The 17,641-nt window shown below is 42.2% G+C and overlaps 1 protein-coding gene across 2 annotated transcripts in view; it reads right to left on the bottom strand.

The window, feature by feature from the left end:
- DNAH8 (dynein axonemal heavy chain 8) overlaps positions 1–17,641 on the bottom strand; it is a 310,883-nt gene that overhangs the window by 124,466 nt on the left and 168,776 nt on the right. For both annotated transcript variants that reach the window (XM_062187476.1, XM_062187477.1), the window contains exons 56-61: positions 16,424–16,616; positions 13,147–13,269; positions 10,625–10,755; positions 5,208–5,361; positions 2,914–3,078; positions 1,659–1,885 (exon numbers count right to left, since the gene is read on the bottom strand). In XM_062187476.1, coding sequence (XP_062043460.1) covers positions 1,659–1,885; positions 2,914–3,078; positions 5,208–5,361; positions 10,625–10,755; positions 13,147–13,269; positions 16,424–16,616 — 993 coding nt within the window. The remainder of the gene's footprint in view (positions 1–1,658; positions 1,886–2,913; positions 3,079–5,207; positions 5,362–10,624; positions 10,756–13,146; positions 13,270–16,423; positions 16,617–17,641) is intronic.

Below are 17,641 nucleotides of genomic sequence, written 5' to 3'. Positions count from 1 at the left end.
CGGGAGTGCGCCCAGAAAACATCTACATACACTCTTCCTGCCATGAAATCAGTGTGGCTGCACAGGCTGATCCAGCAGCAGGAGGGCGGCAAGTGCACGTGGTTTCCCAGAGGTGAGGCTGAAAGACAGCTCAGTCTCTGTTGGATGCTTTGACCCTGCTAGGTCCTTCATGTGACCCTCACTCCCACTGTGAGCCTCGGTGTGTACCTCTGGAAACCTGAGAGAATAAGGTCTGCCCTCCTCCCAGAATCTCGTGAAGATCAAATAAAATTGCATTCTTGAACACACTTTACAAACTTTAAGGGTCTGGGCAAGTATTAGGGATAAGTGGTTGAAATGCATTTGTGCTGCAATTTGTTTCTATTCAACTGGCATTTGCTATACACTTCTTCACTGCTGGATCCCAAGTAGATGAATTTACGAAAGTGGAAACCAATCTTTTCCCTTAGTTACTGGAGCAGCCTTGGAATCAAAGCAGCCATATATGATTCAAATATTCATCCCACAATGGGGTTTCTTAGTCATTGTATTTCAAGATGGAAATATATAGAAGTAACAATTTTATAGAGAAGTCAAAGAAGAGCTCTTAATATACTGCAAAAATAATTTCTCTTTTAATACTTTAAGGGTTTTTTTGGAAAATTTTGTATCTATGGAACTATTCTAGTGTTATATAAATACATCCAGAGTAACCTTCAACACTATTACAGAGTCACATATCACATCCAGAATAACTTTCTACAACTTGAGATGATATGAAAAATTTGGGAAATACTCCAAATTTATAAAAACAACAAGTTTTAATAACTGTAAGAAGACAGAAATTTATCTTCATAGGTAACAGCAGTTAAGAGGAGTTTGAGTTTCATGGAGAGGAAATCTTCCTATGGTAAGAATTAATGCATATTGAGTTGCCAAGAGACTATGAGAGAGTATCCACAATTACTAAGAAGGATGGCCTAGGTAGGCATAGCTCTTCTAGAAGGTTCTGCACCCCTGAAGCACACTGAGCAACCCTAGGGGAGGGGCTTGCTGTCCCAGAGACCCAAGTTGGCCCAACTGCATTCATGTTTGTCAGTTTGATACAGTAACCATTATGCTTCAGGAGAAAACTATGGCAGACATCAGCTTTCCCAAAAGGAACTCACAATCACCACTTTTAGGGAGTGGTTTTCCACAGTCAGTTAAAATGGCGTTTCACAATTACTTGGCAGAAGAACATTGATAAGACTGAGTCATGCGAACACACAACCTAAATTTCCCCTTAACATAAGGCAATAAGGAAACTTTCAAACTGTGCACTTCTTTAATCAAAATAAATAATGCATTGGAATAAGAAACCAATTTTAAGCAGTTTATAATGAATTAGTTAAGTCATTTTCAAAACAAAATTAAGCAAATGAAATAGAACGACTCATTAAGCATCTGTTACTTGGAGCCTGGGTGGTAAAGAGGTATTTAAGAATGGACATTAGTTAATTTTTAAATCTCTTGTATTTGCCATCTTTTCAATGCACAGTCCCTAGAAAATCAAAGCAAGAAAAATCTGAACGTGGCTGGGACTTCAATCAGAAAGAAGACCCTTTTATCAGATGCTACAGTGAATTCCTCTTTGGAGGGAACTCCGTGCTTGGGTCCCTTTCTGTAATGTCACCTACCTTTGGAAATAGCTTTCACAGTTCTCTGAAACCATGTCATGAAAGAGGCCCATAGTTTCCACAACTTGTCTTTTAGTTTCACTGGAGCACACAATATCATAGCCTGAGAGGAAATAGGAGGCCACGGCGATCAGAGCCTCCTTGGGCCAGCGACTGAACCAGTCCATAGTGCAGCCGGAGATCAAGCCAGGGAATTTCAAAGAACGGGCTCGGAACTTCTCACCAACCTATGGACAGCAAAGCCAAAAAGCGTTAGAAATACAGAAGGGTTTGTGCATGCTGAGCCAACAGTGTGTCATCACAAGGTTTTTTTTAAAAAATATTCTTGGGATGCGGTAGTATACACATCGAGGGTTTGGCTGAAGGGAGGAAATACACCTCACACTCCTCCTTCTCTTGGGACATCTGCAATGTTGGATTTGATTCCAGGAACCATCTTTTAGGGAAAACTAGAACTCTTAGAGATGAAGGACTTGGGTTGCTTCTAGGCCTTTTGGCTAAGATCAAGTGTAGAAAGAAAGGACAAGGACAGTGAAAGGCATGGAAGGTAAGACAAGTGTGAACAGCAGAAGAAACAGATGTTTGGTCTAAAAAGGAAACAATAAAACTCAATTGCTAATACAGAGAGCTTTCAACTGCTAATACAGAGAGATTTCCCACCATCAAGCAGGCTCCCTTGAGTATTACAGAGATCTCCCTCAAGCAGAGCAGAGCTGTGCCACAGAACTTTCTGTGATGATAGGATTGTTCTAGAAATGTGCTTTCCAGTAGAGCAGCCACTAATGACACAGTGCATGTGTGAGCACTGGAAATCAGGCTAATGAGATTGAGAAATTGAGTTTTTATTTTACTTAATTCTGATTAATCAAAACTTAAATAACCACTTAGGGCTGATGGCTACTCTACTGAACAGCATGGTGTTCAGTCCAAAGCTACAATCACCGACATTCTAGAGAGTAAATCTGTGATGGAGGTGGGTTTGGGTGGGATTGCATCACCAAATTCCACGCAATTCAAATAATCTATGCCTCTCAGTAATGAATGAAAATTGAAGGCTGTGCAATAATTCCAAATAATAAGAATATTTTAAATTAACACACTGGTAATGAGATATTGGCCAATGGAGATTAGTGGTGGTAAAGTATTAGTTTTAATTCAACGTAAACATTTACCTTCTCATCAGAGAAGGCAAACTAAGCATATTTAAATAAGTAACTCCCCTTAAATAGATACAAATGAACAAATGAAAGCTCACTGGAGAAAAGCAGAGAACAACATGCAAGTTCTTCCTTGACCTTGAAATGAAGTACTCATATAGATTGTCAAAGGTAGGCGGGTGGCGAGGCAGCTCCTTCTTCATCACTGAAATCAGACCTTGGGTGATTTCATCCATCTCATCCCGTGCAAACAAATTGGAGATCTTTGAGAAACAGACAAGAAGCTGTTCTAATGCACTAGCAAAGTCGCGTGTCTTTCTTTGCCCTGCGTGCCACCTCCGCAGTCAGATCCTTGGTTTTCAGGGATTCATGGGAGTGTAACTTATTTATTGAGCAGTGTAATCAAGAGCAAATTATATTTCCCTGAGCTCCATCATTTCTTTAAAATGTCCAGTCGGGGGCAAGTGTCTGGCCTAGTGGCTGGGGTGCCTGTGTCCCACCTGGGAGTACCTGGATCTGATAACCAGCTCCAGCTCTCAACTCCTGCTTCCTGCCAGTGCAGATCCTGGGAAGCAGTGGTGATAAGTCAAGTAATGGCATCCCTGCTGACTTTGCGTTCCTAGCTCCTGGCTTCAGCCCCAGCACAGGCCCAGTTGTTGCAGGCATTTGAGGAGTGCACCAGTGGATGGAAGCTCTCTCTTGCTCTCTCACTCTCACGCTCTCTCTGCTTCTCAAGTAAATACAATTTAAAAATAAAATGTCAAGTGATAACGTCTGTCCTTTAACTCATGGTCAGTCTTAATTCTGGCTCCAAGATACTTAACCAGCTTGCGTGCCCTTAAGCATCAGTACACACCACTGTGCAGCCAAGAGTTAATATAGCAGGTCTGACCCTCAGGAGAGTGTATTTGCAAGCCTGGCCCTCGACTGCCATCTGTAAACTCAGTTTTTGGATGTCTCCCCCATTGCTAATAAGATTGCTCTGCTGTGCCTAGACTGCTTATACAAACACTGTGATAACAAGCTGAACACCCACTTTCCTGCTGGGAGCCTGGAATTTTGGCAGTGTGGCTAGGCAGGGAGTGACTACACGACCAGTCCTAAACAAAAACGCTGGACTCTAAATTCTAAATGGATTTCCCTAAACAGAAACATGGTGCATGTTAGTGTACCTCACACTGGCAGGACAGCACGTTCTGTGGGGCCCCTTACAGACAGCACGGGAAGCCTGCCTATGGATTCCTCCAGACTCCGTGTGATGCATATTTTTCTTTTTCTAATTTATTTTGTTTGCTTGAAAGGCAGAGTTTCAGAGAGAAAGAGAGAGAGAGAGAAATTGATCTTTCATCTGCCGGTTCACTCCTCAATTGGCCACACTGGTCTGAGCTGGGCCAGGCCAAAGCCAGGAACTCCATCCAGGTCTCCCATGTTGCTGGCAGGAGGCTATACACTTGGATCATCCTCCACTGCCTTCCCAGGCACATTAGCAGGGCATTGGGTTGGAAGCAGAAGAGCAGGACTCAATCTGGCACTCCAATATGGGATGTCAGCATCACAAATGGCAGCCTAACCCACTGGGCCACAGCGCCAGCCCGTCTTTTTCTTTACCAATCCAGCTGTGTATCCTTACTGTGTTGTTATAATAAACCTTAGTTCTGAGTACAGCTGGAATATTTTTAAGTGCATAGAAAAATGGAATTTAAACAGTTATTTTGGGGCCAGTGTTATGGCACAACAAGCTAAACTGCTACCCACAATGCCAGCATCCTATATCAGAGTGCCAATTCGAGTCCTGGCTGCTCCACTTCCAATACAGCTCCCTGTTAATGCACCTGAGAAAGCAGCAGAAGGTGGCCCAAGTGCTTGGGCCCCCTCCACTCATATGGTCGAGACCCAAATGGAGTTCCAGGCTCTTGGTTTGGGCCTGGCCCAGCCCCAGCCATTGCAGCATTTGGGGAGTGACCTAGTGAATGGAAGATCTGTCTCTCTCTCTCATGGAAGGGCTAATACAGGTGAAGGTGATGGGGGTGATGCAAACGTCCACATCGAATGATCAGAACTCTTTCACCCACTCCTTACTTCTGCCAGAGACAGGCAGACAGACAGACATTCTGCATTTCCTAAAGCAAATCACAGGATCAAATTTAAGACTGCAGAGACAAGCAAGGAGCCACAGTGAAAATGGAGCAAAGGGAAATAATAAAATCTAGAGGTGGGCAGCATTTATTTTGCTGAAAATACACAGAAAACCTTCTAAACCTCACGTGCTAAATCGCCCTAAAATCAAAAACGTGTGCTCAGTGGTCTCATTTCTGAAGCATTGCTGCTTTTTCTATTCACATAAAATTTACATGTTCACAAGACGAGCTTCTTCTCTACTTGTAAGACCTACCTCTCCCGAAGACAGCAAGTTGTTAAGGTATTCCAGAAAGGCCTCGTCCTTTATCTCATTGTCTGTGAAGATAAAGGTGATGCCTTTGCCATCAGCACCGGCAACTGAGTACAAAAACTTTAAGTCGTCGGTTAGGTTGTTCACATTGTAAGACCTAAAAAGGGAAGTGGTGGAAAATCCGAAATTAAAGAAAGCACAGCCATACTGTGTTTCAAAACATAATAACGACCCACGGGAATCACAGTATCATTGATACCTGATCCAACAAGTACTAAGCAATTGTGCCGGCTAGAAAGCGGATTAGAGCTAAAGAGCTTTGTGTTACCACTCCAGGTAAACATCGTATTTAACTTGAGAAGTGAAAAACAGAGAATTCACCAGAAGTGACCCATGAAGAGAAATTAGGAATAGGAACATGAACACTTAGTGCCTGCAACAGATTTTTCCCAAGTGAATATGCAAGGATGTATAATATCTAAAACTGTTCTAAAATTTGGATGTGTTTGCTATAGTGAGAAAGTCACAATAAATTATGAATAAAATTAGTGATAAATTATATATAAGGGTAATTTGCATAGCTCACTAAGCAACGAGATGCAGACAAAGTGACAGTCAAAGATGCATTGTGCAACATGGCACACACACCAGAAATGTTCTGATTAGGTGGTGATAGATATGGAAAGCAGATTTTGGTCTTTGTTTTTCTGTTTGCTATTTCCTGTCAAATGTATGTGCTACCAGAGGTGATACAATGTATAAAATGTATAAAAATAAAGCCAATATATTCTGAAGTATTAGAACAAAATCCTCATGGGTACGCTGACGCACTGATGACAAGGGTGCTACAGCGCAAGTGACGCCACAGGCTCCACTGGAAAGGCTATGGGCCTTGGAACCAGAAGGACCTGGGTTCAAATCCCTGCTTTAGACGAGTTCTTCACATTCCTCCACTTTTGTTTCCTCACCTACAACATGAAGACAATACCTACTTGCGGAGAGTGTTGGGAGCATTAGAATTGATATAGCTTAAAAAAAAAAAAAAGAAATGACATAGCTTAAGTGCACTGAAAGGAGTAATAATTTATTTTGCACTAGAGTTTAGACTACGAGCACCAGCTATGCCCTTCTGGGTGCATTGTGGTTAAAAAGACTCATAAACTTCAACAAAAAATAACCTCACCAAAAAGAGAGTACATGACTTTTTCAGGATAACTCCCAAGAGGAAAATTCACGAAAAAGAGAAAGTACTGAGATGCTTTACCAAGCTGTAATTGCACCTGCAAAGAGCCACACAGCTTTCACTGGCTGGCCCCTCTCCAAGCCCATCAGCCAGAGAAGTCACATAACCATTTTCCCATTTTAAAATAAGGCCCACAGGTCCCTAGCAGCAGGAGGGGGCATGCTGTCCCACACAGGGCCATGTGGGAAAACACCAAGCTTGGTCAGGAGACACAGGTGAGGGGAAAGCAGAGGCAACAGCCTTTACTGTGGTTTTGTAAGAAAGTTAAGTGGAGGTAAGCAGGTGTAGGGTTGGTTAGTTTGAATAATTTCAGCTGGCTCTGGGCACAGGCACTGTCCTTAGTCAATGGGTACCTGGCCCTGGGGTTATTAGAGCAGAGTACCATTGCCGATTACAGTACAAGAGCCAGATAGAAGAGGTGGTATGGAGTCCCTACTCTGGATCGGTTGTTTGCACAGGAGAGGCACACTCCTGGGCGAGTCCTGTGCCATCTCTAAGAGCTGACTAGATCAGGAGGGTCAGTCTCTGCCTAGTCAGCAGGGTCCCAAATGCCAGAGCATCAAGAATACAAAAAACAGGGGTGGGCATTTGGCACAGTCGCCTGCATCCCATGTGGGAGTACCTGCTTTTCAAGTCTCAGCTCTGCTCCCAATTCCAGATTTCTGATGGTTGGCCACAGGTGAGGGCTCAAGCAGTTGGGTACCTGCCACCCATATGGGAGACCTGGATGAAGTCCCCAGCCCCTAACTTTGGCCTAGATCAGCACCAATTTTGTGGGCATTTGCAGAAGGAACCAGTAGATGAGATGGATGAGATAAATTCTCTCACTCTCTCTCTCTCTCTCTCTCTCTCAATCTCTCTCCCCCCCACCCTCCTTCCTGGCATTTCAAATAAAATAAGTAAACTTTTAAGGAATTAAGAAAACACCATTAAAACACCTGCTTTAATTTAAGCCCCTGTTATTTCTTACTATAGTGACTACGATACCGTCAACCCCAGGATCACAGATTCAGATACACACAGGTGTTAGGCAGACAGCTCAACGAGAGAAGCAGGCTGGCGGGATCTCTCTCTGCATGCCCCACCTAAGGAGGCAGCTGCTGCTCAAGTTAAGCCGTTTAGGATGTAGGCCTTGTGCTGCCAGACCCTCCAATAACTCCAGCAAAGATAGAAAATATGTTTATGTGGAACAACTCAATTTTTAAAGTTTTAAGATTCAACTTTAGTATTTCATGTTTTACGGCTTTAAAAATGCTTTTGTACGTTGTATCTTGCTAATGTTAAATTTTTATTTTCTATTTGACAACAGAGTAAGGTGTGTGTGTGTGGTTGTAAAGTAGAAAGCGATCTAAAATTCAATGGAAATAAAAGGGCCATATAGTCAAAAAAACCTTTAAGAAAAACAACGAAGTTGGAGAGCTAACATTATCAAATGTCAATATATTAATAGGTATATAAATCCATTAAATGTATACATTCTAAATTAGCTATAGTAATTAAAAGACTGGGTAATGGTTCAATGATAGACAAATAAACCCACGGAACATAGTCATATATGTGATTTTTAACAAAAAAGGACACTGAGATGTAGCAAGGGAAAGATACTCTTTTTAATAAATGCAGCCACATAAATTAGATATCTGACTGAAAATAGCCTTCACTCCTATCAGACTTTATAAGAAAGTAAATCCTGGGACCAATGCTATGGCATAGTGGGTAAAGCTGTTGCCATGGTGCCTTATCCCATATGGGCACTGGCTTGAGTCTCAGCTGCTCCACTTCTAATCCAGTTCCCTGCTGATAATGTCAGGAAGGCAGCAGAGGATAGCCCATGTACTTAGGCCTCTGCACCCATGTGGGAGATCTGGAGGAAGCTCCTGGCTCCTGGCTTCACACCGGCCTAGCTCCAGCCATTCAGCCATTTGGGGAGTAAACCAGTGGGTGGAATATCTCTCTCTCTCTCTCTCTCTCTGTGTGTGTGTGTGTGTGCATGTGTCTCCCTCTCTTTCTGTAACTCTTCCTTTCAAATAAATAAATAAATCTTTAAAAAAAGAAAAGAAAAGAAATTCTGAATGGGTTATAGTCTTACTATAGTGAAAGCAGTACTTTTGATTTATAAATATGGAATATTTGCACAAATATTGTTGGAATAAATGAACAAAGATTTTTAAACAGAACACAAAAAGCACTAAACATAAAGCATTGAAATTAAAGTCTCACTAAAATTAAGATCTACTAAAAGAGTGAAAATCCAGGCCAGTATATGGGAGAAGATATCTACTATACACACCCTGACGAAGAACGTATATCCAAAATTATGTAAAGAATTCCTGGGGTTGATGCTGTGGCAAAGCAGGTTAGGCCTCCATGCGCAGTGCCAGCATCCCATATGGGTGTCAGTTTGAGTCCTGGCTGCTCCTCTTCCAATCTAGCTCTCTGCTATGGCCTGGGCAAGCAGTGGAAGATGGCCCAAGTGCCTGGGCTCCTGCACTCACGTGGGAGACCTGGAAGAATTGAGAAGCTCCTGGCTCCTGGCTTCAGATTGTCACAACTCTAGCTGTTGCAGCCATTTGGGGAGTGAACCAGCAGATGGAAGATCTCTCTGTCTCTCCCTCTCTCTGTCTGTAACTCTGCCCCTCAAATAAATGGATAAATTTAAAAAGAAATAAAAAGGAATTCCTAACAGTCAATAAGAGAATCACAACCCAAATGAAGAAAATAAGCAAAAGACTGAAACAGGTACATCACAAAAGAGGCTACCCAAATGGTCAGAGATAAGATGCTCAACATCGGTACCCAAGCAGGAAATGCAAACTGAAACCACACTGGAAGACCACTACACTTCCACCAGAACTGCTAAGATGACCACGACTCACGATGCTAAGGGCAAGCAAGGATGCAAAGAAACTGAAACTGGTACAGGAGCTCCGGAAAGCTAGTGGGCAGACCTACTAAAGTTGAATGCGCACACTCTATATTCAGCATTTCTACCTCTAGGAGTATACCCAGCTGTGGACAAGAATGCTCACACCACCTTTGTTTGCAAAAAGAATATTAGAAATCAACAGCATAATGGATAAATAATGGTGGTAATAAGTGGTAAGTTGGAAGACTATACAGCAATAAGTGTGAACAACTATTGTTACATATAGCGTCATAGTTGAATCTCACAAATCCAGTGCAAGAATAGAAATAGGAAACAAAAGAGGGAATCCTGTATGACTCAACTGTTTGTTACACAGTCCAAAACCAGGTAGAAGTAGGGCAGGCATTTGGCAGCTGCTCCACACATCCGAGAATATGAGTTCAAGCCCCAGCTCCTGCTTCTGACTCCATCTTCTTGCTAATGCAGACCCTGGGAGGCAGCAGGTGATGGCTCAAGTGGTTGGGATGCCTACATTCCTACGTGGGAGTCCTGAACTGGGTTCCTGGCTCCCAACATCAGCCCTGTGGCCACTGAAGGCATTTGATGAGTGACTTGTGGATGAGAGCTCTCTCTTTCTCTCTCTCAAATAAATAAAATAAATATTTTGACAAGCTCAAGCAAAACTAGTCAATGGCTTAGGAATCAGAATATGGTTGACATTGGGGCTGGCACTGTGGCACAGTAGCTTAAGTAGCTGCCTGCAACACTGGCATCCCATATTGGAGCACCGGTTTGAACCTCAGCTGCTTTGCTTGATTCAGCTCCCTGCTAATAAGTCCAGGAAAGCAACGGATGATAGTCCAATTTCTTGGATCCACCCAAATGGAACTCAGAGTTCTGGACTCCAGGCTTCAAATGGTCCTGGCTGTTGCAGTCATTTGGATAATGAATCAGCAGATGGACGATCTCTCCCATCCTAACCTGTCTCCTCTCCCACTCTGTCATTTTGCCCTTCAAGTAAATAAATAAATAAGAATATGATTGACTTTGGGAAGGTAATGACTGAGACATGAAATGGAGATGTTTCTAGGGTTCAAGCAGTACTTTCTTTCTTTGTCTTGGCTGGCTACATAGGTCTGTGTATACGTCCTTATATATAATACTTAACTAATATATAATGCTTACATGATATATATTTCTTAAAATAAAATTGTTTTTAAAAATAAATATACCAAATTCTTTTTAAATAAGCGTTTAACTCCAGAAAAATTATCTAAGGAAAACACATTACTGTGTTTCATTTCATCCTACCTGGTTAATGTTATCTGGAATATTTGATATCCTGCTATAAAAGAGGCCAATCTTGAAAGACTCTGTTTTCCTGAGCCACCAACACCCACCAGCAATGCATTTCCACATGATGTTCGAATTATTCGTGAAATCTATTTAGAAATAAAATAGTGTTTATTTGAATATAGGGTACAGATGTTTGCTTTTCCTGCACTTTTGGGTCCAAGGTTTAGCCATATGGTTCTAAGCGACATTGCACTTTTTCCTGGTAATGGCACATCTCAAATTTTTAAAAATTAAAATGCCAAACTGATTTATTCAACTCAAGTGCTTTCCATGCCCATATATATTTGGTTCATGAGAAACAGAACAAATCAGTTATACTCTCTTCTGTTTCAAAACCATTCTCTCTGCGTGTAACATTTTATTATTTTTAGATTCAGTGGACGGTGGAGCTGTTCTTGCCCACCTGCAGAAGATGAAAAAAAAAAAGCTTAGAATTGCTTGCTTGTTATTCATCATTCACTGCATCATGTAGACACCCTTCTCCACAGCTCACACTACCTCCAAGCATATCTCTACCGACAGCAACAAATTTAAGTACCCAAATTCTACTCACAATGGAGGTCGTAGGATATTTGTACAAAGATTTAATCAGCTGTTGGCCTCACATGTTTTCCTATGGTTGATTTTCTTAGTGAGGATAAGACTCAAATGGTGGTTCAAATCTTACGCAGGCTATTGGATGACATTGCTAAAAAGATTTCTTTTACCTTAATGCCACTGATTAGGAAGAAGGTCTAAATGGATCACTAAACCCATTTTCACCACTAAAAATAATTTTTTACAACTGCAAGTTTTACAAATGGCAGATCAGTAATGACACCTTGGAATATATAAGTTCTATCATTATATTTTAAAATATATTAATGACTTAGGTGGTTTTGTACCTAGAACAGGGTCTCAGGCTCCCAAGACTTCGCTATGATAGATGCTTGAAAATCACAAGAGTACTTCAAAAAGTGTGTATCAAATAGAATTAAAAGATAAATTTATGAGTGAGCATTTAGCTTAGCATGTGCCACCTTAGATCCCTTGGGCTTGCTGCCCAGCTCTGGCTCCTGACTCTAGTTCCCTGCTAATACACACTCTAAGAGGCAGTAGTGGTGACTCAGGCTGGGTTCCTGCTGCCCATGTGGGAGACCTGGAAAGTATTTCCGGCCCTGGCTCCAGTCTCAGCTCAGTCCCAGCTATTGCAGGTATTTGGAGGTGAATTATCAGATAGGAGCTCTCTCTCTGTCTACTTCTGTCTCTCCGTCTCATGTCACCCCTCCCACAACCACCCCTGTGCGTGTATATGTGTGTCTCAATTTTTTTTCTAAAAAGAGATGTTTATTTTGGTGCAAAAAAGTTTTGAAATTTTGAAATACTTTTCATGATACCCATTTTCCATGAACTTTTTGAAGACTTCTAGTCTTGTTCAAAGAATGAACATGAGAATAGTCCTAAGACTTTTGGAATTTCAGCAGCCTTGCAGAAGACAACCATACAATAAATACAGAGCCAACTGACTTCTCTTTATCAAACCTCCCTACTCCATGTCATCACTTACTGGAAAAGTTCCATTTTGATCAGTCAACCAGTTATGTAAGTAAACAACTTCCTTCTGCCGCCACCCCCTGCCCAGGCTTGGATCGAATCATGCTCCTTCTCGGCACAGCCTCTAACTGGCTGCTTTGTTTTCACCTGTGTACCCACCTTACTCCTTCCCCATCAGTTTGTCCATAACCTCTAAGCCAATCATGAAGTTGATATTTTTTTTTAACAGGCAGAGTTAGACAGTGAGAGAGAGAGAGAGAGAGACAGAGAGAAAGGTCTTCCTTCCGTTGATTCACCCCCCAAATGGCCGCTACAGCCGGTGCACTGTGCTGATCCGAAACCAGGAGCCAGGTGCTTCCTCCTGGTCTCCCATGCGGGTGCAGGGCCCAAGCACTTGGGCCATCCTCCCCACTGCCTTCCTGGACCACAGCAGAGAGCTGGACTGGAAGAGGAGCAACCAGGACAGAATCTGGTGCCCCAACCAGGACTAGAACCCGAGGTGCCGGCGCCGCAGGTGGAGGATTAGCCAAGTGAGCCACAGCGCTAGCCAAAGTTAGTATTTTTTAAAGCACCATCTTTTCCTCCCCGGGAACAAGATGCCCATACTGTCACAGTGCAAGCTGAGGACACAGTTCTTCACAAAGTTCCCCAGCTTATATTTCAGGAAGGCAAAACTCTTTGACTCAGTGTACCCAGAGCTCTGAACACAAACACCACCAATGTGCTCTTGGAAAACACGTGCTGTCCACGTGAATTCAAATACTCCTGAGGGGTTTCTTAGCAAGCCTTGGTTTTCTGAGACAGTGAAGTGGCCCAACCTGTATATACTTTCTAAACTCTATACCTAGTAGTATATACTTATTCTCTCAGAAAAGTTCATCTATGAAATTTAGTAAACTTTTTACACAATCTAATTGTATCAGTAAATAGTTGAGAGGTAGGACCTTAATGAGATGAGTCATTGCATCTTTAAAAAACACCAGATCAAGAGTTGTTCCTCTAATGATTTCATTGAACTGTCTCTGGTAATACTGGAGTTTTTCAGACAGAAACTCAAAGGACGGTACCTATGGGTTGAGAGAGAAAGAGAAAATAGCTTTTATGATCCAACTATTTCTTTTTTTTAATTTTTTTATTTTTTATTTCATAAATGTGAATTTACAAAGTGCAACTTTTGTATTGTTGTGGCTTCCCCCCCAACCTCCCTCCCTCCCGTGGCCCTCCCTTCTCCCCTCTCCCTCTCCCATCCCGCCCTTTATCGAGTTTCATTTTCAATTACCTTCATATACTGAAGATCAACTTAGTATATACTGAGCAAGGATTTCAACAGGCTGCACTCACACAACCGCACAAGGTATAGGGTACTGTTCGACTACTAGTGTTTTTAAGTTTCATAGTAAAACACATTAAGGACAGAGATCCTACGTGGGGAGCATGTACCCAGTGACTCCCGTTGTTGATTTAACAATTGGCACTCTTATTTATGACGTCAGCAATCACCCGAGACTCTTGCTATGAGCTGTCTAGGCTATGGAAGTCCCTTGAGGTCACCAACTCTGAACTTGTTTAGTCAAGGCCGTGTCACAGTGGAGGTTCCTTCCTCCCTTCAGAGAAAGGCGCCTCTCTCCTTGATGGCCTGTTCCTTCTGCTGGGGTCTTGTTCACCAGGGTCTTTCATTTAGATTGTTTTTTGCCACCGTGTCATGGCTTTCCATGCCTGTGAGACTCTCATGGACCTTTTAGCCAGATCCAAATGTCCCAAGGGTTGATTCTGAGGCAGGAGTGCTGTTTTGGGCATTTGCCATTCTATGAGTCTGCTGTGTGTCCTGCTTCCCCCGCAGGATCATTCTCTCCCTTTTAATTCTATCCTTCATTATTTGCTTACACTGGTCTTATTTGTGAAATCTCTTTGACACATACCCTATCTTTTTGATCGGTTGTGTATTTATACTTATCACTTTACCAAGTGCGCTGGCATTGGTACCTGCCTCCTTGGTAAGACTGATTTGAAATCCCCTGGCACATTTCTAGTTCCACCATTGGAGGTAAGTCCGAGTGAGCATGTGCCAACCTATATATCTCCTCCCTCTCTTATTCCCACTCCTATGTTTAACATAGATCACTTTTCTGTTAATTTTAAACGCCTAAGAATGACTGTGCATTGATTACAGAGTTCAACCAGTGGTCTTATGTAGAACATGTTCCAACTATTTCTTAAAGTATAAGTTGTAAAGATGCTCAAAAGTAATTCTAAATTTTTAAAAATTTTTTTGAATTTCCAGAGATTTAAACCATATTAATCTACTACTGCACGAAACGTTGTGTGAAGTTGTTTCTGACACTTTCCCATCAAGAGGCCCAGCACTAACTCCTATCCATGATAAACACTGGAATAGAACAAATACTTTTGTGTTTATTTGCTTTTTAATATTGCTCATGGGGCCAGCGCTGTAGCGTAGTGGGTAAGGCTGCCACCTGCAGTGTGGGTATCCCATATGGGCGCTGGTTCGAGTCCCGGCTGCTCCTATTCCGATCCAGCTCTCTGCTATGGCCTGGGAAAGCAGAAGATGTCCCAAGTTCTTGGACCCTTGCACCCATGTGGGAGACCTAGAAGAAGCTCCTGGCTCCTGGCTTTGGATTGGTGTAGCTCTGGCCATTGTGGCCATCTGGGGAGTGAACCTGCAGTTGGAAGACCTCTCTCTCTCTCTCTCTCTCTCTCTCTCTGCCTCCCCTTCTCTTTGTGTAACTCTGAATTTCAAATAAATAAATAAATCTTTAAAAAATATTGCTTATGGTTTTTAAAAAAATATACAGAAGTTTTACAGCATTCATGTAGTCAAACCCACAAGTTTTTGTTGTTCTGAAGTAAACACCCACCTGCTTTTCTCCTGTTGCAAATTGTTCCTTCCCATTTATTTCCTTTTTTTTTTTTTTTTTTTTTGACAGGCAGAGTGGACAGTAGAAGGAGACAGAGAGAAAGGTCTTCCTTTTTGCCATTGGTTCACCCTCCAATGGCCACCGCGGTAGGCATGCTGCGGCCGGCGCACCGCGCTGTTCCGATGGCAGGAGCCAGGTGCTTCTCCTGGTCTCCCATGGGGTGCAGGGCCCAAGCACTTGGGCCATCCTCCACTGCACTCCCTGGCCACAGCAGAGAGATGGCATGGAAGAGGGGCCACCTGGGACAGGATCGGTGCCCCGACCAGGACTAGAACCCGGTGTGCCGGTGCCGCAAGGCGGAGGATTAGCCTGTTAAGCCACGGCGCCCGCCACATGCACTTTAGAATTATTATTATGGGACCTGTTTTAAATCCCTTTGGAATCTTATTTTAAGTTTTATTAAACTTACACATTAATTTAGGCAGAATGAAGTTCTGCTGTTTAACCAAGTGAAGTTTAATTGTGTTAATTCCTAGATATTTTTATATAAGTCTTTCTTTTGAATGAAATACTTTAATAGTTCCTATCAGTATTGTTGGCAGTGACTGGAAAACTTCTTCAATAAAGGGCAAGACAGTAAATATATTGGCTTTGTAGCCTAGACAGTCTCTGTCACCACTACTGCACTCTGCTTGGAAGTGCAAAAGCAGTCATACACCATAGAAAGAGTGCTGTATGGCTGTGTTCCAATAAAACTTTATTTATAAACATTAAAATTTGAATTCCATTTAGTATTCTTCTTTTGATTGCTTTCTAATGTTTAACAATATAAAATCTGTCTTAGCTCACAAATCTCACAAAAATAGGCAGAGGGCTGGATCTGGCCAACACACTGTAATTTGCCAACCCCTGGTTTAGAGGATATTAGTTACTGAGTATCACATTTATAGCACACTTGGTCATATTAATGAACTATCACTACTCAAAACAGATTTAAATTGTCTGGTTATATAATTAGATAAGTATATCATCTACAAATGATAATTTGATTTTTTCCTAATAGTAATAACTATTTTTGTCATTTTGTTGCATTTCCTAGAACTTTCAAAACAATATAAAATAAAGTGGTGGCGGTAGGTGTATTCCTCTTCCTCCTGGCTTCTGTGAGACTGCTCTAAACTCTATGGAAGGAAGTCTTTAACTTGGTGTATGATGAATAGGAATCACAACTTATAAATACCTTGGTGGCTACAGCAACTGCAGGGTAGGACTATGGGGCAGAGAGAAATAGCAAGTTAGGCAAGTGACACGCAAAACTCTTTTAAAGAGATAAACAAATGAATACCAGTTCATAGACTTTGGGTACTTCAAACACAGAGTCTTCAGGTTCATCACCGGTTGGTTCAGGCATTTCACGAAGAAAATCCACAAAATATGGTTCATGGAGCATACATGACGCTGCTTCAGAGCTAATATTTTCTTCAATTGCACGACAAAGATGTGAATTAAACCACTGTTCATCTTCAGGAGTTATAAATCTGACAGAAAGATGTAGTAGTAGGAATACAAAATATGAAAGCAACTTTTCTAACTGAACATTGGATCAACCTTCCTCCTTCTTCTCCTCCCAGCCCCCAACTTCCTCGGTTCAGAACAAACAACATGATCTGCCTTTGGACAACAAGCACATACAACCCACTCCCCCCCAAGATAATTATTACTGATAGCAAATATAGAAGAAACACTTAGGTGAGGTCAAACATTCTCAAAACTTGCAATGCTAGTGCACAAGTGACAGTAACAGGCCAGTGTCATCTTTGAGATTGTGGACATAAAGGACATGAAGATCCTTTTCAGACTTAGAATAAGGAGGGGATCTAACATTTGGTGAGTCCCACCTACATGTGACACATTGTGGTAGCTACTTTACAATTTTGTGAGCTTGGCATTATCATCCATATTTTATAGATAAGCAAACTGAGGCTCAGAAAGATGCCCGAGTTGAATGGAAATGCTTAACGTCAATGGGGTAAAATCAAATTTCATCAGTCAAAACCAATATAGAGCTCATAATATTTAGAAAACATGGACAATTATATGTGCCACTGAATTTTTTTTTTTTGACAGGCAGAGTTAGACAGTAAGAGAGAGAGACAGAGAGAAAGGTCTTCCTTCTGTTGGTTCACCCCCAAATGGCTGCCATAGCCAGCACCCTGCGCTGATCCGAAGCCAGGAGCCAGGTGCTTCCTCCTGGTCTCCCATGCAGGTGCAGGGCCCAAGCACTTGGGCCATCCTCCCCACTGCCTTTCCAGTCCACAGCAGAGAGCTGGACTGGAAGAGGAGCAACCGGGACAGAACCGGCGCCCCAACCGGGACTAGAACCCGGGGTGCCGGGGCCGCAGGTGGAGGATTAGCCTAGTGAGCTGTGGCGCCAGCTATGTGCCACTAAATTTTATCAACTCTCTGATGAACTGGTAGTTTATGTTGCAGTAATCATCAAGAAAACAGGCAAAGCAATTTTTTAATGTAACGAGAGGTGGGGAATTCTGTCAATGTTTCACAA

The sequence above is a fragment of the Lepus europaeus genome, chromosome 3 (genome assembly GCF_033115175.1).
Source record: "Lepus europaeus isolate LE1 chromosome 3, mLepTim1.pri, whole genome shotgun sequence".
Classification (NCBI taxonomy): domain Eukaryota; kingdom Metazoa; phylum Chordata; class Mammalia; order Lagomorpha; family Leporidae; genus Lepus; species Lepus europaeus.
Note: the sequence above shows the minus strand (reverse complement) of the source record. Positions and strands in the feature narration are given on the sequence as shown.